Below are 25425 nucleotides of genomic sequence, written 5' to 3' on the forward strand. Positions count from 1 at the left end.
GGCTGGTTTGCACGAACAAGTTGGTTGCTGGCGCTTTAGTCAATGGAGTTCGTTCAACGGGATCCAGAGGGGGTTTGCTTCGAAGCAAGTCCCAAGAGGTAAATTATAGTGCAGAGTAGATTGCAGTCTTGTTGGGGAAGAGGGCACTGAACTGCAAAGCCCGTCCTTGCAGGAAGTCAAGTAGATTTCTGTAAAACTGCTCCGCAACAGCAGATCCACCTCTTGTCTCCAATTGCCGGACGTGGCTGACCTGACACTCGGGTCCAAAAGACCTTGCCCCACAAGCCAGTTTCGTTGCAACCGGAGCCGAGCTGAGAGCGTTCCGGCCCTCTCCCCCTCCCCTCCTGGTGGGATCAGGGAGCCCTGACGTGGCCGGGCGCTGATTGGCTGGCAGCCGATAGGATCTAGGCGGCCAGCAAATTAAGCCCGAGGAGCGAGGGGGGCGCCCGCACTGGCTGACCCGCTGAGTTGTCTCCAGCGTTCTTCGCCGCCGCCTCGATCCCACTCTCCGGGGCAGGGAAAAGATGAACACGGCGTAACCTGCCCGGCCCTCGAGGCTCGCCCCTTCGAGTGTCGCCTTTTCCGCCGGCCGGCTTTGCTCTCCTCCCTCTTGCCGGGGCTGACGCCGCACCGTCGGGAGAGAAAGGAGGAACGCTGGGGCGGGAGCTTGGCTGGGTTTTGTGATCCTAGGCACCCCGGCCTCGGAGAGATGGAGTACACCGTGTCACCCAAACCTCAGCTCTCCTCCCGGGCGAACGCCTTCTCCATCGCGGCGCTCATGTCAAGCGGGAACCCCAAAGAGAAAGAAAGCCCCGAGAACACCATCAAGCCTCTGGGTAAGTCCAGCTTCGGGATCGCCCGGCAGTCAGGGAGGGAGCGATGTGCGAGGGATTTCTGCGGGATCCAGAGGGGCTTGCTGCTGCAGACCCCGCGGTTCTGACTGAGACCAGGGGGACATCTACTGGGGTTGGTAGATAGCTTGGCTTTTAAAGAGGGAGGATCAGAACTCAGACTGGCATCCTTATCCTGGGTATGTTTGGAGCAGAGTTAGAGAACCCGTGCCCCTTAAAGACGGTCTGGGACTCACTCCCATTAGACGGAGTGATGGGAGGGCTGCTTCGGTTTCTTCCCCTAATTTAGAATTTCAGATCCCTACCAACAAGCAGAAGTTTAACGACCAGCTATTGATCCTAGCACAAACTTTCCTGAGTTACATTCAAAAGGTACAGGTTGAGGAAAATTGCCCTTTAGAGTAAATCCTATTGAACTGAAGAATTCACCTGCCCTTGATTTTAATTGTGCCTGGTACACGCAAAGGAATTTCAGTTTTAAAGGCAGCATTCATTCAAATAAAATCAAAACAAAAGTTTTTATCTTTCAAAACCCAACCTAATCCTAATCCTGCGGGGACCTCCCTAATGACTCACACTGATGGGAAATGAGCCTCATTTACACTATGCGAAGGGACTCCCAAGTCCATACAGCCACCGCGGCAGCCAAAGAAAATAGGGTGAAAATCAGTTTTCTTTGTCCACCTCCTTTGTAGTTCCTGCCAAAAGTCCTTATAAAATTAACCGAAGTTGGTTAATTTTGTTCTGTCCTACTGAGACTCACTGCTTATAGCATCTTGTGAACTGGGAGGATAATGGGGAAAGACACACTGATTCAATAGAAATGTACAAGGCTGCAGTTCCGGGATCGGCGACTCCCCCATAGAAATGGCACAATGCTATCCATACTTGTCTGGAATACAGTTTGACGTGCCTTGGTCACCTGGTGGTGTGGGGACATAGATGACACTGTGAGTCCCATTTAAAGTAGTGGATCTTGTTTCCAAATATGTAGGCACAGGATCGGACCATAATTTGACATTCGGAATAAACAAGGTTTGTCTCCAGTCACTGCAGTGACAACAAGCATCCTTGATTTCAATGGGACTGATTTATAGCTAATTTCTGGAGTTCCATTTGCGCTCTGTGTTGGTGATGGAGGAACTCAGCCCCATAGAACGAATCGGCGCATTCAATTCTCTTGAGGCAGTGAAACTAAGATAATTGGACTGATTCTAAACTGCAAACAATCCTGGCTGAATTCAAGGGGATTTCCTACCTAATAAACAGGTCTGGATTGGAGTTTTATATTCACCAGTAACTGCCAGATCCTTAAAGTTTTCATTTGGAAATGCCCTCATGATTTTCAAGAGAAGTTGCTGTCCGTCTTGAAACTTGGTGTGCAAAACCAAGGGACAAACTTTTAAAGCGTGGCTGAAGCTGAGCCGCAGTTGGGTTATTTTTCATAGCCAATGTACAGAGTGTTATGCATTTGCAACCTTTAATAGATCCCTGCCTCTAATAGATCCCTGCCCCAGAGGGATTATCTAAAGAAAAGCATTTCCTCGAGTTATTTCCTTTAAACAATTCTTCATCATTGTCTTTTTGAAAACTTGCAAAAAAGAAAGCAGTTTTCTGACACAGCAACCTTAACAGTTTATTTAGAGCTGTTCAAAAACACTGACGAGCAAAGAAATGATTCCTAATCTTTATCAGAAATTCTTTCCTTTGTTCGTTAGCCACCTTCTTAACCCTTACTGGAAATAATGCATTTTAGACAAATATATACACATTTTTCCAAAGAGAAACAGAAAAAAAACTTCTCTAAATCTTGTGTTTAAAAACCGATCATATAAACTAAACCTCTTCCCCCCATTATTTTAAATGAATACTACAGAAGAAAAAAACCGCCCTAAGCTGCTGTTCTTTTGCATTCTTGGAGATGAAGTTTTGGGAAAGTTTCTTTTCTTTTGAGGTCTGAGCTCTAACAAGTGCAGGACGGACAGGAAACTTCGTAGTTCTTTTAGCTTTAGTGCAATCGCACAGCTGTCTTTTCTCCTGGCTCATAAGAGAAGAGTGGGTTTCTTCCTTTCATCCCAGTTTTCAAATGAAAAATCAGTCGGAAAAGCCTCATTAAAGTCAAGTTATTCAGATTTGCTTTAAGATCTACTACTAGACTCCATAAATGGGTCACTGAGAAATGAGGTGGGGGGGGGGGCTTTCTGCTTTATTTGGGGAAGAAGCCTGAGTACCGTTGGGACTCTTGTCTGTATCTCACCGGGCTTGATCTGGATGTGCACGATCCTCTTTTAGCTGCCAGCTTCCTCTTGTTAAAGAATTAGGCTCCACTCAGTCGTGCTTGGTCCCTTTCCCAAGCTGGAGTCATCCGGGGAATCTTGTTTGGCCAGCAGCTGTTAATAGCCCAATGCTAAGATATATTGGGCCCCGCTTCGAAACTAGCTCCGTTGACATCAGTGGGATGCCCGCTTGAATCCATCCAAGTTGCTCCTGTCCTATTAAGCCAAATAGACTTCCAGGGCTTTGTCACATTTATCTGATGAGCATAAAGTACATTATTTGCCGCATTTCTTTAATGGGGCAACTAACAGTTTCTGTCATTTGCATCTGGGCTAAGTGGTTCGATGGCCCGATCCAGTTCCTTCAATTGCTACCAAGAGCGCTTGACTGCTGAATGTCTTCAGGGCGGCACACCCGCGCAGATGCAGGCCCAATGCTGCCAAATTTTATTTAGTTGTACAATTGCTTGGGCTACCTGCAGCAGCTTTCTAGTGTAACTTTGGGATAGAAATGGATTTCTGCTTTTCAGACTCCTCGAGCAGTCGTAATTTAAAAAAATTGCAATTAAGGCTGAGCTGCAGGCTTAAGGTCAGGAAGGTCCTATTGGCTGAATTGGGAGTGGAACTGCGGATCAAATGAAGAATGTAATTTTCTTTTAACAATCGGCCATGGTAGCTTGCTAGAGTTCCAGAAAAATGGGTTCGGGTCATGTATTACCTTTAATTTCCTTCTGGGAGATGAGAATTATTTTTTGTTCCTGGTACATAATAATATGGAGGGAATATAATTTCACGCTGGATTATTGAGGCATGGTGATTTCAGACTGTCAAAGGTGGGTTCTACGATATCGGAGGAATCCCAACCGAGGTCAAATCCTGCACAAATAGATCTGCTCAATAGCGGGGAGGCTCTGTTGCCCAGGGAAAATTGCCGCTGCTTCTCTCCTCCCTTTCAAAGCTACTCTGCCATTAAACAGTCCCGTCCCCAGGGAATGAATCTATTCCTTTTACATGGACTTGGCCAGTAAAGCGGATTCGAATTCCAGCCGCCTGGAATTCAGGGGGCAGTTTACTCCCCAGGAGCCCAGCCCTGCGGAAATCCCAGTAGGAGTTCAGGATTGCCTTCAATCTTGAGGACTCCAGAAAAATCAGCCAGTCTGTTAGTCATTGGTCTGCTTAATCTGTGTCGCGGCCTCTCTAGAAGCCCTTTACAGCGGGCCTGGCGTTTTGTGGGCACTGGACGTTTCCAAATTGCAGCCTGATGCACTTCTACTTGGGAAAAAGTCCCCTCAGCCTCAGCTAAATTTGACGGGAGCTGAGAGCTGGTCGCGATTTATAGCGTCACCCAACCATTGAGACCAGTTGAAGCTGTAAATCACTCGCGAGAAAATGCTGAGGATTGTCTTGCCCATTTCATCCATTTGCTTCTCTGATTCCCATGATCTGGAAACCAACGCATCTCAAGTAATGTGTTGTTGCCGGCGTGGATCCCATTAGTTCAGGAGCCACCCCCGCCCCCCGCGCTGCTACTGCGGGATCCCCTTCTCAGGTCCTTGCCATCCCGGGGAGCCCTCAAGAGATTTCTAGCTTTAAGGGTGACGCGCATCTGATAAGTGGGCGGGTTTCGGTTTCCGAAGCTCTGAATTAGGTGGCCGCCTTCCCAACATCTTTACAATTGTTGTTGTGCTTGTGTTGATTAGCTCTCTCCCCCCCACTCCGCCCCAATTCTTTTTCTTTTTCTATTAAATCGCATTTGTAGCCTACCTTTCCTTCATGAACCTAAAGGCGAAGTACTGGTTCTCTCTGTGTTTTCCCTTTTTATCTTGGCAATTTCGAAAGATAGGCTGAAAACTAAGACTGGCCTCCAGGTCGACTTCTGGAATTCGTGGCTGAACCAGGATTTGAACCTGGGTTTCTCCAGACCCGGTCCTCCATGAAGTCTCCTCTTCCTGATGAGGGGGGAGTGAGATCAGATGAAGCGAAATAAGGTTTTTGCCAGTTCACTTTGACCAGAAGAACGTGTCTTGTCTGTTTTACTGGGGTTTGATTCTTTTCTTTTGGAAAACTCAAGGTTCTTTCACCTGTATTCTGTGGATTTTTCTTTAACAGTTCAAAGTGCTGGGCAGTGTTTTCCATTCTGCTTCTCTTCTCCTAACAATCCTGTATGTGAAATCAGTGACTAGGTGTGTTATGTGCACCTACCCACCCTGATTAGTTTATGTTTGGGCAGAGTTCCCAGAAAATTGGTCAACTGATGGTTAAGTTATCCATGAATAAGCCTCTTCTGCAAACAGCCACTTTTGGAGGAAAGTTGATTACAAATTTGACAGGGCAATCTTCACCATCCATTGGAATTAAATGCCATTGAGTTCAATAGGACTGAACTTTAGAAAAGTGTGTTTAAAATGAGAGTATAAATATCCCATTGAACTCTAAAGGTTGTTAAAATGCTTTGGTTTGGGCTTGGTTGGGTCTGATGACAGGGCTGTCTCGGCCCTGTAAAAACCTCTGGCCAAATAAACCAGATTTGCAACATGTTTCCAACAAGAGTTTCCTGAAGCCAAATCCCACTGAATTCAATGAGACTTCTAGCCAAGGTTCTGAGGATCCCTAAGACATTATTTAACACCCCCGTACTCGATCAATGAAGGATGAATGATGGCTTATTCTCCCTGTTCAGTTGTTTCTCATAAGAGAAGTGGCTGCACGCTGCAACTATTTATGTGTGATCTAAAACCTTTCTGGGCAATTCGTATAGAGAAACCTTCATCCTCAAAAGGATAAAACGCTGAAATTGAATCATATCGAACAGCCACCTTCCCCCTTGGGATGATTCTGAGCTCCCACCGTTTTGTGAGGTGCTCAAACTGCTCTGGGATTTTGTTACTGAATGCTGACCTGAGTGAATGCTCCTCTTTTTAAGTAGAAAAATGGGTACAGTAGCTCCTCTGACAGTCTAGCTTTCTCTGTGCAAGGATAAAAACCAAGCAGGAATTGCATCCATGTGTGAATGCTTCTACCTAAAGAGTAAGTGAATAAACCCAGGTTCCTGGATTTTCTTCCAGATTTTGCCTATTGTACTTTATTACTGGGGGAAAACCATCTTGAATCCTTCGATTCACTGGCCTGGCGTTGGCACTTTGCTGTTCAGGGGAACACTGTAAATTGGCCTGTTCTGGAGAAATGGGCAGAATCCCTGAGAGTAAACTGATGATAGGCACGGATATATCTGGAGAATAGGCTCACTTTCTCATGAATTAAAATCTTGAGGAATCAAGAATATAGAAAAAGAGAGGCAGAAGAGGGGGACAGGGAAAGCCCTCCAGATGACTCTTTCTTTTCTTTTTCTCCCCTCCCCACCCCTTCGATCACTTTTGATTCCCATTGTAGGAGGACAGACGTGTTAGTCTATGGTGGCAAAAAATCAGGAGTCGCAGCACCTTTTCCAACTAACACATTTTACTAAAAGCTATGCTCACGGAAGCTTATGCTTTTCAATAAAATTTGTTAGTCGGAAAAGGTGCTGCGATTAAAAGACGTGGAAGAGGGTATTTGTTTGTTGCAATGCTCCGGACCCCCTTCGTTTCCTGCAGAAGGTTAATGCAAAACCCATTTCTTTTAGTTGGAGAGATTCAAATCTAAAATTTGGGAGCGCTGAATTTCTGCTGGAGTTCCAGCCCTGGCTTTCTGAAAGCTCTGTTAATGGTCTCTCAGAAGGGAGGAAAGGAGCAGGGGGGGAGGGGGACAACATCCAAAGCTGAAGCCTTGATGCCCCATCAAAACAAACTCATCATTTTATAATTTGTCAGTTTCATTTCTGGGGCTTGAAAGTCATTCCGGGTGCTTGTTGGCTTCACTTCCAGTTATTGGCTTTATACTGGAATCAGTCAGTTTAATTTCAATCTCTCCGGCCACATTCTGGGCTATTTGTTTTGGCTTTATTTAATTAAAAATATGTAGCTTGATTCAAGGGGACTACATGGGAGCACACTGCCATTGGTTTCTTACAGTAGTTTTAGTCACCTTCACAGTCACCTTCACAGTCCAGCTCAGTATTTCTGAACTGCAGCAACTTGAAAATGTGTGGACTTCAATTCCCAGAATTCCCCAGTGAGCATGGGGTCTAGCCACACTGGTCCAGCCTATAGCCCTGGGATTGCACCTTTATGTGCAACCAGTGGGATCAGCTACTTGCAGCCATTCTACCACCCAAAATCATGGCTGATCTTCTCACCAGCCTCTTGCTTTTCTTTCTGTCTTCCTTTCAGAGCAATTTGTGGAGAAGTCCTCTTGTTCTCAGCCTCTGAGTGATTTGCCAAGCTTGGACACCCATGGGGATTTCAGCAGCAGTAGCAACCCATCCTCCCTCTGCACAGAGCCACTAATCCCCACCACCCCAGTTATCCCCAGTGAGGAGATGGCTAAGATCTCCTGCAGTCTGGAAACCAAGGAGCTTTGGGACAAATTCCACGATCTAGGGACTGAGATGATCATCACAAAATCAGGAAGGTAAGACTTTGGAATATTATTAGACAGGGTTTGGGGCAACCTACCCACAGCTGGTACCCTTCAGATGTGTGGATCATTTCCTAGAATTATCTAGCTAGAATGGCCATTGCTGGGATTTCTGGAATTTGTAGTTTCAGCACAGCTTCAGCTAGGACAGGTTGCTATACAATAAATAGTGTATTCTGTTTATTTTTCTGATGGTCTTGACACCATGGAATATGCTGCCCCAGAGCTATGCTTAACCCCCTCACTCCTGGCATTCAGAAGAGCACTGCCTTTTTTTGTAAATGGGGCTGTTAGTGTTGGGCAATTAGATTGTTTTTTTATAATGACCTTGATCTGTACACTGCCCAGAATCATGTGTTTGGAGCAGTAAAAAATATGGGAACAAATACATTTTTTTGAAGTATTATAATCTAGTTCCAAGGGGCAGCACAGGCTGATATGTATCAGCTCCAAGGGAAGCATCATCAGGCAAATGGCTAAAGGAAGTCAGCTTTGAGTTGAATTTTAATGAAAATTGGACTGGCTTGATTTTGTAGAAGAAAACGTATGCTGAGTTAGAAGTTTGAAAAAGAGTAAATTGACTATGAACAAGCCTGCAAGGGCAGCTGGGGATTCACCCTTCCCATATTTTAAACATCCAGCCCATGCCAGAAATCTTCCCAGGCAATGAAGTGGTGCTGATTTGTTCACCTTGTCATTGCTCTGTTACACCACAGCACTGAGTGACACATGGCTGAATGGGTGAATTGCCACCACAGACAAGTGTTGCCTTTGAGGTGTTGTCAGATAACATGTTTTTTTGGTCTGTTTTTGATCTGTGATGGCTGTTTCACACAAGCACTAATAGTCAGTTGATGTCAAAGTCTCACAGCGATAAACATGCATTGGATATTTGCCCTTATAACCCACAGTAGACTCTGAAAAGTTACCATGTCTCATTAATGTATAATGCAAGCCATCAGAAATCGTCTCCCGCTACTTCCTGTTTCAGTATGAGGAGAGAGGTGGAATCTATACTAAATTGGTATATTAATATGTAAACGTTCACTTGAATTTTTATTTGGGGAATTTTTTTTTAAATAAGAGATTTGAGGTAGAAGAAAAGTACATTGCAACTAAAGCATCAGAGTGACTAAAATGAAAATCTTTGTAAAACAAGCCATAATTTTAATAGAACAAATCTAATTTATGAATAAATGCCCTTGTTAAAATGGAGAAGGGGAGACTGAGAGAACTTTACCAGAAGAAATGGCCACAGTAGCTTTTTCAGTTTCTCGCAATCAGAACAACAAAGAGAATTGAGGTGCTTTTGAAGACCAAAACAGCCACCTCAGACCTTAGATATGTTGACCTATTGGTTCTCTCAGCCCCAGCTGGTGAGTTGGTAATAACAATCTGTTGCTTTTAGGATGCATGGGACTAAATAGATAAGTTGTCTGTGAGTGATGGGAATTGTAGTTCAGTACATACTGTATTTACCAGCTAGGAAAGCAAGGCCAACATTACATTTTGGAAAAATAAATTCATCTGAGTAAAGAATCCTCTGGGTTCTGTGCTGAATCATATCCAAAATGTTAATTAAATATTGGCCCATGCAGGAGACTCCGCAACAGTGCTTCGACTTTGCCAATACTTATACCCCCCATCTGTATATAAATGGAACAGTTGTGACATTGTTTAGGCCAAAACCTTTAACATTAAAAAGAATGTTCAGCTGTTTTGTTCGACTGTTTTCTTGTTTCTGTTCTTAGCATCTGCTTCATATAGGAGTCCTGTCCAGACCTAAATGAAATTGGCAGGACAACTTAACGTACTTGTTTATTTCTCACTAGTTCTTCTGCATTGGCTCAATTTGTAACCCTGCTGAGTAGCTAAATACTAGCCACGGTCTCAAATATGGTGGTTAAAAACCATAAGGGTTACTTTCTTTATAGTGGCCTTGCAAAAAAATAAAATAAAATAAACCCATTCTAAATTAGAGGCTGGTATGAGAGAATAGAGACATTCTTGGTCTTGGCTGTGTTATTTTCATGCTGCTTTATGGTACAGTCATCCTTGCAAATCTGTGGGACTGACTAAAGAAAGGCAGTCTGGTGCTTTCACCTGATGTTATTAATACCCCATTTTTCCTCCAAGGACTCAGACTAATAATTAATTCTTTCCTTTTCATTTTATCCTCACAATGAGTCTCCTGTAGATCACTTTCCTAATGTTCAATACTTTTAGGGGGAAAACTCCATTTTTCAATAATTGCTCTATTTTAAAAGACATTTATAGTAGTCATTAAGCCAGACTAAGTTAAAGGTGCAGATGCAAAGGATTTATTTGGTTTATTTTTTAAAACATTTGGAGGAGTTTGATTGAAAGATTCTTGCAAAATATTCTGGCATCACATCCAAGCCTAACCTTGGTCACAAGTTGTTTGAAACAAATGCACCAAGTTTTAGATACTAATTATGGTAGTTCTTCACAGAGTTGTCTGGCAGACATTCTTACGGTCTGCAAAAGTCACAAGATATGTTGGCACTGCCTGTTGGTAATGGCATAATTCATAATAGACATGAGAACTGCAAGGAAGCCTAAAAGCTAATTAATGAAAAAGGAAGGTAAAGAAATGGGGTGTGTTGTCACCCTGATCATAAACCCTTGAATGTCATCGTTTCTAAAGGGGGAACTGAGTTGGTATGTTAAAACAACAGCGCTGAACATTATTGTTTGGATTGCACTTCATCAATGCATCAGGTGATGAAGAATGTGGAAGAGAGAATTATAAGCCGTGATATCAAATTGGATGTAAATAAAATGAAGAAATTGCAGACACAGATAACCACCTTATTAATGGTGGCTGCTCTCAAAGTAGTTTGGGGAAGATAATTCAAATATCTGCAAATATCTGGTAATGACTGTTGTACTTTTTGCATTTCATATTTCTCGAATCCAACTGCTTACAATTTCCTGCCGCACCGTGTGTGTGTGTGTATGTTTGTGTGCGCTTGTGTGCACACCTAGAACTCAGGACAATATTTTCTGCTTCTGGTAATGTGGGCTCATATTTACCTCCCGTTCCTAGGGCATCTCCAGAATTTGGTAAGACTATTTCACACACTGCAATTTGGTAAGACTATTTCAGAGTATCCAAACTCCTTGGAACACACAGCCAGGCAACTCTCTCTGACAGATGTCACATGCTACAAGAATTCCAGTATTCATACTGTAAAAAAATATGACGGATGAAATGACATTAGTGCAAGATAGGCTGAATTGTTGCACAATAGATATATGAAATTCAGATAGCTCTTTTGAAATTTCCATCTCTGAAGCGGGGAAAATGGCACTTTTTCAGCATTTAAAGAACGATACAGTGTATTCAGAAAATTCTGGGTTTCTCAAACAGCATCTCTGTCTACTGCTTTCATTGAGGGAATGCACTTTGTGTTAATACGAGTTGGAAGAGTGTTATCAGTACCCAGGAAATGGTGCACTGAAGTTGCAAGTCTCCAATTCCACTTCATTTTACCTTTTTTGAAATCTTTATTAAACGATTTCTCTGTTTTCTCCCCTTAAAATGCTGAAGTTTGGTCTAGTGGTTAAGGTGCTGGGCTAGAAACCAGGAGACTGTGAGTTCTAGTCCCATCTTAGGCATGAAAGCCCGTTGGGTGACCTTGGACCAGTCACACACTCTCAGCCCAACTCACCTCACAGGGTTGCTGTTGTAAGAATTATTAGGTATGTTCGCTGCCTTGAGTTATTTATAAAAATAATAAAGGCAGGATAAAAATAAAATAAATAAAATAAAATAAATAAAAAGTAGCAGGGATACACACCAAGAAGGCTGCAGTTATGGGAAAATTAGCAAGATATAAATCAAAACCAATCAATCAGATCAATAAAACACTTTTTTTGCTTCCCCTTTCCTTTCTTGTTAGAATTCAGCTGTTCATTCATGTTGAAGGTATGCTCTTCCTCAATATTGAGACATTTTCTCCTGTTTTTTTAAATGTCTAGTGCAAGTATGCTGACTCCCATCCACCTCCTGCTGTAGAAATCCTCCCTTTCATTTCTGAAGTGGAAATCAAGATAATGGGCTACTGGCACCAGATTGTTCCTCACACGTGTGCAATACTGAGAGGATAGAATAATTATTTGCTTCAGATGCGATGTGTTGTGGAAGCTTAAATGACTTATGCTTCTGCAGTTTCTCCAAGGCTCAGAGCTACAACCATATTGTAAGGCTAGATGTGTAGGGAAATGCACACATTTGATGGCAATGTTAGGCTTTGTGCCTACAAGTTGCTCTCTCACCAATAGCACGCTCTGTGTTTGCATACTCTCTGTTCAGTTGATTGCTATATTACCCCTTTTTTGAAAGTAGCTGTGATCCCTGATGATCCCCATTGTCTTCTGAGATGTTTACCTGCCTCCCCTCTTTTCCTTTTGTGCAGCTGGCATGCCAGGAAGGCTGGACAGGCAGACATATGTGTCAATCAGAACCCACAGCCTGAGCCCAATCTCCTTATATGAATTCAAAATGTTTACAATGAATGGAATGCCTTCAGTCAGTGTATACTGTATGGCGATATGGCTTATTTTAAACATCCCCAAACAGAAAGATTACAGGCATGGTTGGAATTTCCCTCACTCTCCCTCTCCAATGGCCATGCTACAAGGCCTGTTTTCTTATCAGTTTTAAGGGGGTTCTCTTTTTCTTAAGTTTCTTCTTTATATATTCATTTTCGCATTGGCTTCTTTGTGTTTCAGAAGAATGTTTCCAACCATTAGGGTTTCCTTTTCTGGCGTGGATCCAGAAGCCAAGTTCATTGTGCTCATGGATATAGTTCCAGTGGACAATAAGAGATACAGATACGCCTACCATAGATCTTCCTGGCTGGTTGCTGGCAAAGCAGATCCCCCGCTGCCTGCAAGGTTAGTTCACCTGCAAGTACCGTACATCACAGCAGGAGCTCAAGAAGCAAGAAAAAAGTGTCTCTGGATACTAAATGTGTTTCCACTGACATGGAAGCAGATTTTAATGGGACAGCTGTGTATACTCTTCTGTCCCTCCTCATCCGTCGAAGTACTTAAAATCTCTAGGCATGAGTTGACCAACAAGAAAAGGTCTTGCACCTAATATGTAAAGTGATGTAACACATTGTTCAACCACTCTGTCCTTTCCTTAATATTTTTGTTGTATTAAAAAAAGTGACCAGAAGCAGCAGCAGAAAAAATGATAAATGCTGTTCTTCCTAGATATCCTCCGGACTGCACTTCTTAGTTATCCTTCTATTACTGTTATTTTTCAGTCTCAGTTGATACGAATAACTGAGAAGGTGTTGTTTGTGTCCATTACTAAGGAGTAATCTTTACAGAACAAGGCAGGACTTCATTGTGGAGAAAGTTGCCAGGAACAAGATGTATTTCACAAATGTCAAAATCTTAAGAAACTCTTAACACCTTTTCCCAGTTTTTGGAGCTCCATTAATCACAGGCTCCATCATAAATATCATGGACCATTTAGAGCAGTGTTTCTCAACCCTGGCAACTTGAAGATGTGTGGACTTTAGTTGAAGTCTACACATCTTCTAGCTGCCAAGGCCGAGAAACACTGATTTAGAGGGAAGAATGTTTAGGTATGCGTGCTTCTAAAAAAAAAATCTTAGAAATAGTGCCTTCAGATTGCCCTCTGATTGCACTAGTCTTGACTGGCTTTAGTGTGATGTGTTTGTCCCTTCTAAACTTGAGCTTCTTGCAGATTAAACTGAAATTCTCAGTGGCTTAAATTGAAGGAATGTGGCTCTGTCCTTAAGCCCTGGTGGTTTTAAATTCATCTTTTCATGATCACCATCTGGGTTCTGAAGCTCTGACTCTAAAGCTGTTACCTCCAAATGTATGTTTAAAAGTGTTGAAATAGTGGTGAGTGTGGTTTGCAAGTTGGTGAAATTAAATTGATTTGTTGATCTCAGAAAGACCTGTGCATTCATTTCTTCCATAAGGGGTGCTCAGAAAGAAGAAAAAGTCACTGAAATAGGTAAGCTTTGGTGACATTCATACCCTTGAGCATTCCCTGCATTGTCTACACAGAAATAACTTTCAGCACTACGACTGCCAACTCTGTAAAGAATAAGGATTATCCAGCATCATTTGAAAGCATTCCCATTCATAAAACTTCATCACAAATGACCATTAAATCCTTCTTTTCCTGCTGTCAACATGTGAAACAACTTTGTGTGTGTGTGTGTGCGCGCATGCGCTTTGCAGGCACGAGTTTAAAATTCCTTCAGGGAAAACACATCTATTGTGAGTCATTGCTTAAATGGCTTTAATAACCCAACCAAATGTTTGAAAGATACCAGCCTTATGAGTTCTAGCTTGCAGGTACCTCTTCTATCCTTTGTGAGGTTTTGTGTTGTAGCTTGAATGCAAGTACAGAGTGTTTACTTTTTGCCTGAATGAAACAAGCAACCCTTTGCTCATAACAACTCATGATAAGAGTTGTACAGGTTGAGCTACTGCTCTATCAAATAATTATTAGTCAACAGTCTATAGTACTCACTACACCTTACTCCATTTGTTTATGCACTGACTGTATTGCCTATGGTTCTTGCTAGATTGGCCCCCACCCTGCCATTTTCATCCAACTTTTCTTCCAGTGAGTGAAAGACAACATTCATGGCTGCCCCCAATTCGATCTTCATAAAAACCTGTGAGGTTTAGGGCAAAAGTAAGCTTCATAGGCTGAGTCTCCCTTGTCTTTTTCCAGTGCTTCACCCAATCTTCTTCAACCTATTTTCTTCAAGGGTGACTGGATATTATAGGTCATAATTGGAAGGCACTTGGAGAAGGCCACTTTAACTTCTGCATCAAGTGGGAAATGCTTATGTGACCTATGCGTTGTTATTTCAAGCCCTGGTCAGAATAGCTGCAGGGACAGAGAAACAGTATAATCTATTTGGACAAAAAGATACAGAAACATTAAGCATTCATGATGAGATAAAAATATGTCTGAGCTTCCTAAAGACCCAGGAAATAATAGCCTGAAATAGAAACATTTATTTGTGATGCAGACCAGTAGATGAAGTACTTGGTGAGTCTGTTTTATGTTGGTCATATTTATTTAGAGTTTCCTGTTGATTTCAGTGGAATTCACTGGAGGTTGCTGCTCTGCAGCTTGGTTTTATCCACAGTGTGCTTGTAAGCAAGCCATGTTGTGTTCAGTGAGGCTTCCTCACTTGTATACAGATATGGACCTAGAATTTTACCAGAGCAAAGATGTGGAATGATGTCTTCTCTACAACCTGACCAGGATCAAAACTATGCAAGTAGAAAATACTATACTATTTTATTTCATGAACCCTGTTTCAATTTATATTATTTCTTCTGGCTGAAAAATCTTGAACTTTATGCAAAAAGGCCATCTTTCAGTCAGGGTCATAATAACCAGTGGTATTTGGTTTCATAATGTTTTTATGAATAATAATGTATTGATGTTTTACTGTGGATGTTTTAATTTATGTGGGCTTTGAATCAATATTTTTGGAAATGCAAGTGCCGAGAGTCCATTGTGAATCTGGTGTATATAAACTCAACCAATCAACCAATCACTGCTGGGGTTGTTGGTAAAAGAAGTCTCCTTGGATCATCTAATATGAAATTAGTCTTCTATGATCATTTCATGAGATTGATGCATAAAGGCCACAGAGCCTATGTCTTAATTATCAAGTTAATGGAAAAACCATAGTAGAATGAGACTATAACAGAATCAGATAATTCGTTCCTCTGACGTAGTGCTACCTACCTACACACTGCTAGGTTTCCAGATTTATAGCAGGAATCTTTCCTGGAGATTTACTCTGATATATTAGAAGTCAACTTTGGCATCTTGAGTATAAAAAGAATGTGCTTTAACACTGAGCAGTGGCTGTAATCATTGTTGGAAGCGCGTTGGAGGGAAATGTCTTTAATTTCATGAAACCCAGGTAACTTCCCCTCTTTTTAAACTATAATATCAGCATGCTGCAAAAAAGATTTATCTTTTCAAGTTTCCACCTACCCCCAGAGTTCAAAGTGTGAAACTAGTATTTCCTATCCAGATTAGACCAATCATCAGTTGAAATTATTAAAGGATTAGGAAAGATGAGCCGCAATGGAAAAGAGTAAGAAAAAGTTATAAGCAGAATGAAAAAACCCAAAGAGCCAATTTTCAGAAAACTAAACCTCTAGGAATAAAAATAAGGTTACCAGTTCTTTTGTTTTTATTTGGTTCACTTGTTTGGGGCAAATATCTTGAAAATCCAGTGGTTGAATCTTTTTCCTCAGTCCCAACATGTTTCTCCATCTAAAACTAAGCGCCACTTAGATTTATATCTGTTCTTTGGCTATTTTCTTTCTTTTATATGGGTTTAGAGAAGAGTCCAAACCTAGTTAGGAGGCTGAATTAAAGTTTTGAGGGTGATACCTACTAGTTTAAGCACTGATGTTTTATGGAATGAATCTACCTATCTCTCTGTCTCTCTGTCTGCTTGCTGGACCTTGATGGGCTCTGTTGTTTGGCTTCTCAGGCTGTATGTGCATCCAGATTCTCCATTTACAGGGGAACAATTGCTGAAGCAGATGGTATCCTTTGAAAAAGTGAAGCTAACAAACAATGAGCTGGATCAGCATGGTCATGTGAGTGCCTGGTCTTGTGGGAAGGGAAAACAATGCTACACCCTCAGGCTCCTGCTACTACACCTGTTGGAAATGCCAAAACTGGCAATGGTTGCTCCTATGATTATTAAATAACCTTTAAAGGCTGTGAAATTTCATGGGCTGAGAGGAGCGGATGGAGCATGGAACTGTATCTTATACCACAGAAAAGATTCTAGCATTTATTGCTCTGCTCTGAAACCCCATTTTTAGACTTTCTGCAACTCCTAACTCATCAGTTTTCCTCCGATTTAAGAGTTTCTTTCCTGAAGATAAATTTCCTGTCTCCTTTTTGTTTGATCTGTTTTGAAGGGTGATAAAACAAGTCTAAATGTTGGAACCTGCTATTATGTAAAGCTTGAGAATGCAGCCTGCATTTGGACCACCATAGCCTTGGGTGACAAGCAAGAAAGTGTTAAATATATTGGGAGCAGTCGTATTACATTCAGTTGAGTTTCCATATTTAATTACACTCAACCATAGTTGTCCTGATCCTGCCCACATGTTGGAGCAGGTCCCCAGCATGCCATATGCGACCCTTAGTCAAAAAGTTTTTGCATCTCTGATGTAAAGTGCCAATTCCCATATTTTAAGTCCAGGATAAACACTGTACGTCTGGTTATATCTAGACTAAATATGAGAAAATGTGAATTTATTCTTCTAATTTATTTCAATGGGAACTTAAGTATAAATAATTTTACCTTTCGTTTTGAAGCATTCTGACACTGGTACCTCTGAGACCTCCAGAACCCTGTTGGGAATCTGCTAGAATGACAAAAACTAAAGGGGAGAAACATGTCTGTTTTTGGCTGTTTTAAAATCCTTTGGCATCCTTCCTCTTATTGAACCTAGTGGGATGGAATTAATCTGTGGCAACTGGCATAGGTTAGGAGCCAGCCTAAGACCCAACTGATCCATGGTCTTTCCTGATACTAGCCAGTTATCCGGCATGCCTTCTTTCTCCTGTTCTGATGTAGCAGTTATGATAGATGAGATAAGATAATTTGCTGACGGAAAGTGACTCTGACTGTGCTTTCTCTCCTTCTCTCCTCTAGATAATATTGAATTCAATGCACAAATATCAACCTAGGGTGCATATCATCAAAAAGAAGGATCATACTGCTTCCTTGCTTAACCTGAAATCTGAAGAATTCAGGACATTTATATTCCCAGAGACAGTGTTTACAGCTGTCACTGCCTACCAAAACCAATTGGTGAGTGTTTTCACCCAGTCCACTAACGATTGTCAATGTTGTTCTCTTCTAAATTCTACCTGGCTGAAATACAGAAAGAGGGGCTAAGTCATGCAAACACACTCAGAGTGCGGCAGAAAGGCAAAACAATCCCTATTCCTTTACCCACATATAAACAGAGGACTTGAGTGAGGTCTAATTTAACTAAAAATAGGCTTGTAGGCTAATTTAAGGATAGTTCTAGCTTCTATCCTTCTCCTCTTCTTGGTCCCACGTGCCTGACAAAAATAACACATAAAAATACTTGGCCAGTGCCGTTTCAATTCTGAGGGTTAAACTAAACATGATAGCATTAATGCTTTTTTGAAAAATTGTTATCAACAAGGCCTTACTCCAGAATATGCTGCTGCTGAGCTGAATCAGAACACTATTACCAATTTCTTGTAAAAAAAAAAAAAAAAAAAACCCTCTCCCCTGCATTTGCAGTAATATTTGGAGACATAACTTTGTGGGAAAAACTGATATAGATCTCTTAGACAAATCTGGAGCATGTGTCACATTAGGATATCATTTTTTTTCCTTTAGAATTAAAGTTGGGGTTTGTCAGTCTGCTACTGGAACCAAATAACATAGGTGATCGTGGAGGTCAACACAAAACGTTGATCATAACAAAGGCACTCGAGAAACAGAACAGAAGCTCAGCTTTGGATGGTTATATGTCTCAGCCCTTAGAATTTCTAACGATCTTGGACTGAAGTTTATGTGTGCATGTGTGTGTTTGTGTTTGTGTGTGTGTGTGTGTGTTAACCACTCCATTTCTGCCAATTCTAGGAGACGAGGAACAGGCCTGGTTTATAAAAACCAGCATGTTGTCCAGTTGACTGAAAAGGTCAGTCACTTCTGATTGTATGCCATACTTGCTCACTTTCAAAGAAGATGCCTGCAGTAATCTTCCTGGATCACTTTTTGAACTATTCCCTTCCAATCAGGAGACATACCAAATTAGTAACTCCTGCAAGAACACACTAAAGTCTGCTGAAGACAGGTTTAACATGCATTAAAAAACGGGGATGGAAGTCTCTGGTCCTCTTAATTTTGTTAAAATGCAACTCTAATCAACACCTACCAGGCTAACCAATGGCCAGGGATGAACTTGTAGCAACATCTGGAGGCTCACAGGTTGCCCATACATGAATTAAAACTAAACAGTTTTTTAGATACTGGATTGAAGAGTGTGCCTCTCATTGCAATCTGAAATGTGCATTTTTTAAAATGGAAAACTTTCTAATTCACATATATTGGCAGTGCCCATATATCAGTTCCTCCAATGAGCACATTTCCTCCGTGGGCACTTTCAAGATGTTGGGCTGCAACTTTCAGAATTCTTAACTAGCTGGCAGGGAAATTGGAGAGTTACAGTCCTGACCTATTTGGAAATCGCCCAGTTGTTGAAGGATACTGAAGAAGACAGTGTTGAAAGGTTGAAATGTGTGTAATATATTGTTTATTTTCTTGCAAATATAGAACTTTAATAACAGTTTACAGCATCTGAAGGTAAAAATGAACGCTTTGTTGTTGTTGTTGTTGTTGTCTGTGAGTCAGTTTTTGACTCCTGGCAACTGCCCTGCAGTTTTCTTGGCAAGGGTTTTTGGAAGTGGTTTGCCACTGCCTCCTTCCTAGGGCTGAGGGAGAGTGACTGGCCCAAGGTCATCCAGCTGGCTTCGTGCCTAAGAAGGGACTAGAACTCACAGTCTCCCGGTTTCTAGCCTGGTGCCTTAACCACTACACCAGACTGGCTCTCCCTTATATTATTATACTCCTCAAAAGACCAGCGTAAGGCACCAAAGGTAGAATGTTGGAGAATCTCTGGTCAGCCACCAAGTTTATTAGAGGTAACTTTACTTTTGGGCCACTCACCAGCTCTCAGGGTGCTTCCACACCACAACTGCTTCATCTCCTTCTCTCTAAATAGCATAATGAAGCTGATTAGCAATCACGGAAAACATTGAAATGTTCCCTCAATTTGTACAATATAAAAATGAGAATCAGTATCTAGTGCTGAATCACTGCCATCCTGGAGCTATAAAATTCCCGTGATCCACAAAAGCAGAATAAGATACTGTACATTTTGCTATTGCTGTTTCCTCTCCATGCCTTTTTGTTCATGAAACTTGCTGGTTTCCTTGGCGGAAAGCTGCAAAACTAACCCATCCCTCTGCTGTATTTAAAAGAAACAATAGCATCTTGTTGTGAATATGCAGCAGCTGATTGTGTTTTTCTACAGAGTGGAGGAGGCTGATTTGTGTTCATAAATCAAAAATTCTCTCCAGTGGGAAAATGGACCACCCAGAAACTCAACAGAGCTAGGGCATTGCAAAGAAAACATCAGCTTTACTCTGGCTTCAAATAAGCTGCATTGCAGCACGAAAAATCAATTCAGCTTTCAAAACTAGCCTATATTGTGTGTTTCGAGAGGCTGTAGCTGGTTCTCAACCAGCACAAATGCTATCCATCTAACTTATCAATGCCATACAGATTGTTGTGAAACTAAAAGGGAGATGGCCTAAGATAAAGTATTATAATTAAATGAAGAGCCCAGTAAAATTAAAATTAAAACTATGGGCTCTCCCTAGATTCCAGATTGCTGAAATCTTCATTTTTATAAATACCATTTTTCAAAGCCTATTTAGAATTCTCTTCGTTTTCATTAACATTTTGAATAATTTTCTAGATTGGCCCAGGAAGCATTTTATCAACAAATATGGTGAACACCTTCCTCCTGAGCTAATTTAGCTGAAACACTCCAGAGGCAGGCTTGGAATCAGGGATGTTTTTTTCCTCCCCTCTATTTTGCAAAATCTCAAAATAGATTTCTGACATACTTCCTAAGCTATGTCAGAATAACCCTTCTCTGATCCTGGATGCACTTGCAACCTAGTCATTTGGGGAGGTGTTATTGGAGAATCACAAGACCACTGCTTATATCTGAAAGAGGCAGACTTTTCCAACACCTTGCTAATATAGACAAGTCTGAGCTTCCTGATTACACAGTGAGACAGCATGCGTGATCCAGCTGAAGGGAGAGGCAATACCCTGGATTGCCCCAGACCTAAGCCTGCCCTGTTGGTGCAGGTAAATAGCATTAGTGAGCATTATGGGAAGTGGGAAGCTGTTCTAGGTCCTTTCTATATTCTGGGCCTGGCACTCCTCAATATTTTCATTAATGGGTCAGAAGGAATGCTTATCAAATTTGCCACAACTGAGTGAGATGCCTTAATTCTTTACTTAGGGAAAAGAAATCAGATGCACAAATATAGGATGGAGATACAAGGTTTGGGAATAGTACATGTGAATATGTTCCTGGAACTGAAGTTGATCACAAACTGAGTATGAGTTAGCAATGTGACATGGCTATTAAAAAAATGCATATGTAATGTTTACTATATCAATAGAGATATTGTTTCCAAATCATCAAAAGTAACAGTCCCTCTCTTTTCTACACTGGCCAGAACTCAAATTAATATTAGTCCTAGGATTCATACTATAAAAAAGGATTTAGAGAAACTGGTGCAAAGAAGAACGTAAGGATGCTCGTGGGAATAAAAACCAAATCTTAATGATAAAACCAAGAAGCATCTGTTATTTCTGAAGTAGGGATAGCGACCTGACTATGAATTGTCCTTGGGTGATTCCTATGCTCTTTTCCCCACCTGATTTTAATTATTTTTAAATATAAAAGGTAAAGCTTTCCCTTGACCTTAAGTCCAGTCGTGTCCAACTCTAGGGGGCGGTGCTCATCTCCGTTTCAAAGCCGAAGAGCCGGCGTTTGTCTGTAGACCCTTCCGTGGTCATGTGGCCGGGATGACTACACGGAACGCCGTTACCTGCCCGCCGAAGCGGTACCTATTAATCTACTCACATTTGCATGTTTTCGAACTGCTAGGTTGGCAGGAGCTGGGACTAGCAACGGGAGCTCACCCCATCACGCGGATTCGAACCGCCGACCTTCCGATCGGCAAGCTCAGCAGCTCAGTGGTTTAACCCGCAGCGCCACCACGTCCCTTTCATTTTTTTTTTAAATATACATACTTATCATTTAAACAATATAATGGAAGTTAGCATGTAGTGAAGCAATGCACCAGCTTGTAGCACTAGTTTTCTTTCCAAGAACAGATGTTAGTCTTACATTGACCTAATAGCCATTATTTAAACTACTAAAACTGCAACCAGCTGCATATGGACAGGTGCCCACCTGTCCAGAAAAAAGACAAAGAGAAACTGGGGCCATATTTGGGATCCTGGGGGATGATAGAGTGCAGTTTTTAGGGCTAATAGATTTACATTGCAAAAATGCTAAAACCACTATGCAGGGACAAAGAGTTTGAGTGTCCTGGATTTCTTTGCTATCCTCTAGTGGTCACCCAGATTTTTGCACCAGGTCTGGTAACCCTGCTATTGGACAGGAATGTTGTCCTATCCCAGTTTCAACACTCCTATCAAATCCCCTGAATACATTCCTGTTTCCACTCCTTATTCCTGAGGTATCATCAATTTTTGTTCTATTTATTCACAGTTAAATCTCTTTTTATTAAGTACATATATAATTTCTGCTTCTTTGAATGCCAGAAGGCATCAGGATATGGACTACAAGGTGATAGAGCCTCTCCTGCAAATCGTGTCTCTTCAAGGCACTGCCCATTGAAACCAACCCATGTCCTCATTAGTGGCCTTTAGGAAGGCCTTCAAGATTCATTTCTTTTCTGTGGCGTTGGCTTTCCCTTGAGTTGTGTTTTTACAAAATTGCTGAAGACTTGGATTGCATGTTTCATATTTTAGTGATTTGGGTTGAAATATGTGCTGTTGCTACTGAATTTTGTATGTATGTATGTATGTATGTATGATTTCAACTTGTCGGGTTTTGTAGCTTAAGCATAAATGTTTGAGATTAAGAGGTGCCTATTCTAGGATGGTATCTGAGTTTTTGTTGTTTTTATTGAAAAAAACATGCATTACTCCAGTTAAAAATGATGTAGTCAACCACTGCTGATGCATATACTGGTTCTGCAGAACAGTAGGCAGTTGCCTTGATATAGCAGTTTTTAAAAGTGCTGTTTTGATTCTGAAGTACATAATGTAAATACTGTTGAATTTCCCAGCGGAACTTCTCTGAAAATCCTGGAGATTGATGCTGTCATAATATCTATGACTAATGAAGATGGAACCTCTCTTATTTTTACCATTTCTTTCAGTGCTGGTTTTAAAGGGGATGATTACATTTCTGCAGGTTATTAGATAAGGGCTAAATACATTACACTTTCAACAAACTATCTCACATTTAAGATTTAAAGGTCAGGCATTTGTTTAAACAGTCAAGCCACTGCAAGAGAGTTGAATTGTAGGTCAACTTTCATTTTGACAAGCTTTCTTGGAGATGCTTTCATCATTCATTTGGGAACTGATTCTTTTCCCTTTTTCTTTTACATGTGGCTTCATAAAATTGTCTGTACATTATCCAACAGCATTAACCAAACTGCTTCTTTTTCTAAAGGCAAACTGAATTTTACTATAGGAGAGAACTGTTAATTTTCCCCAGTAAGTGAACAGGAATTTTTTATTTGGCAATAGCTCATTTACCATCTCCTTTATAGAAATCTCTTAATTTGTACAACAGTTGTCAAATAACTAACAGTACTGAATTCTTGACAGGAATACAAGCCCATTTTTCATATTATCCCCACATGGGTGGCTTTTAGAACATTCTAGAGTAAGGTCAATGATTTGCTATTGTATGGCCAGATATTATGTTAGGAAAATTACATCTTTACCCCCAAGGGGCTGAGAAATTCCTTCTGTGTATAGTGGCCTTTAAGTGCAGTATATTCCAGGCATTTCCATTCTGTTTTTGTTTAACAAGGTATCTCAATCCACCATTTTGCTGACATTCTCTATATGCAAGAGAACAGTTGGTTAGATCAATTAACTCGATCTGGTTTCTGGGGCATTCTCGCTATTGATAACTGTACCGAGTTCCAGTTATGTTACGCTGATTTTCAGTGGCACAAGAAAGCATACCAAGCCTTTTTTACAAACCCTTACTGAAAGTTGGGGAGGACTAGACTTATTGAACTTTTAGCTTCTGTGAAATAGCTTGAATGTTTTTTCCTAAACAAAGCCTGCCTTGTATGTTTGCTTTGAATAAAAGTAATTTGGATAGTTTAAGCACATGCAGCATTTCACTAAAATACTTTGCATAAGGGTTGTACATGCTTTGAAAATAATTTAAAGGAAGAACTTTCAAACTTGTGCAAGCACAGCACAGTGTTTTAGGAACTGCATTAAGAGTGGATTCTTTAAAGCAGCAGTGTGTTTTCAGCCTTCTTCAAAGAGCTACTTTAATAATCGCAGAGGGGTGTTGTACTCATGGAAGATCCAGAAATCATCTTCCAGATAATTCTCAAACTGTGCACAGTTTGTTTCAAAATTTGCTTTAAAAACCATATTTCTGTATTAAATACTACCCTATTCCATAAGACTCCAGGTGGTTAACAATCATAAAAACAGATTAAACAAGTAAAACAGAAGAAAAACTACAAAACAGTTAAAAGCCCGATTCCCTCAAAAACAAGTAAAATCAAAAGAGGAAGACCTCAGCAGAAAATAATCAACTTACAGTCTTCATCTTTATCAAGACAACAACCTATTATTTTCCAAAGAATAAAACAATTTTCTTGCCTTCCTGAATGACTTAGAAATAGACACAGTGAAATGCAGATTGCTTCAATCAGGATGAGTAATCATAATTGTTTCAAGGGGCTAACTCTAAACAGAATTAAATAAGAATATATCCCTAACTAGCAGCAGTTTTAGTCCAGAGCGGTGAACCAAATGAACAAGTTTGTAATTGTAAGTTTCCTTACAATTCTAGCATGAATGAAGATATAATCTGTCAATCAGTCTCTGTGATGAAATACATTATGTCACAATTCAGCTGTAGATGGTTTAGTTTAAGTAACATGCTGTAAACTCTAAGATTTTTTCATCTCTTTCTGTTTCTAGATAACCAAGCTGAAAATTGACAGCAACCCTTTTGCTAAAGGATTCAGGGATTCTTCCAGACTCACAGATATTGAGAGGTAATGATTTTATGTATATTCGACTGAGATAAGTTCCTAGAGTGATGAGTGTGTGATGGAGAGTTGGCTTGGAAAATATATTTCTAGTTCCCCTGAAGCTGAGCATTTGAAAGGTGCTTTGCATTTAAGAAGCCTTGGAGTCTCTATAAACAGTGCAAAAATGGAGCTACTTTGAATCTGCATTACTCTCTCCAGTGTCTATGGTTCTTGGACCTCACCACTTGGACCTCACCACTGTACAATCATATCTTGGCAACATCTTTTTCTGCTGCATCCCCATGGTATTGCTTTCATCAGATCTCCGGTCCTCAAGTGAAGCAGCCTCAAGTTACCTTTGGCTCTGTTGGCGTTAAACTAGGGTTTTGCCCTAAGCTGATGGTATTTGATGGTGGCTGCAAGAGATATAAAATCAGTTAAACTTGACCACTAGCAAAGGGATCAGAGTGATGCTAATTCACTGTTTAAAGTTCATGTGGGCATACATCCTCCCCTGAAGTCCTTGCCCTGGTCAGCTTTGTCTGCCATCCCCCCTAAAGGACAGTTGTTGTCGTTGTTGTTGTTTTATCCTGCCTTTTTTATTTACAACTCAAGGTGGCAAACATACCAATACTCCTTCCTCCTCCTATTTTCCCCACAAAAACAACCCTGTCAGGTGAGTTGGATGGAGAGAGAATGACTGGCCCAAAGTCACTCAGCCGGCTTTCATGCCTAAGGGAGGCCTACAACTCATATCCTCCTGCTTTCTAGGCCAGCACCAAAGTGGCTCTTAACAATA

The 25425-nt window shown here is 41.1% G+C and overlaps 1 protein-coding gene across 1 annotated transcript in view; it reads left to right on the forward strand.

The window, feature by feature from the left end:
* Positions 1–709: 709 nt before the first annotated feature.
* The window catches only part of TBX20 (T-box transcription factor 20), a 48693-nt gene continuing 23977 nt past the window's right edge, over positions 710–25425 (forward strand). The window contains exons 1-6 of the mRNA XM_063301947.1: positions 710–836; positions 7396–7636; positions 12401–12565; positions 16198–16306; positions 17380–17538; positions 24574–24650. Coding sequence (XP_063158017.1) covers positions 710–836; positions 7396–7636; positions 12401–12565; positions 16198–16306; positions 17380–17538; positions 24574–24650 — 878 coding nt within the window. The remainder of the gene's footprint in view (positions 837–7395; positions 7637–12400; positions 12566–16197; positions 16307–17379; positions 17539–24573; positions 24651–25425) is intronic.

Source organism: Candoia aspera, chromosome 4, assembly GCF_035149785.1.
Source record: "Candoia aspera isolate rCanAsp1 chromosome 4, rCanAsp1.hap2, whole genome shotgun sequence".
In the NCBI taxonomy this organism is placed as follows: domain Eukaryota; kingdom Metazoa; phylum Chordata; class Lepidosauria; order Squamata; family Boidae; genus Candoia; species Candoia aspera.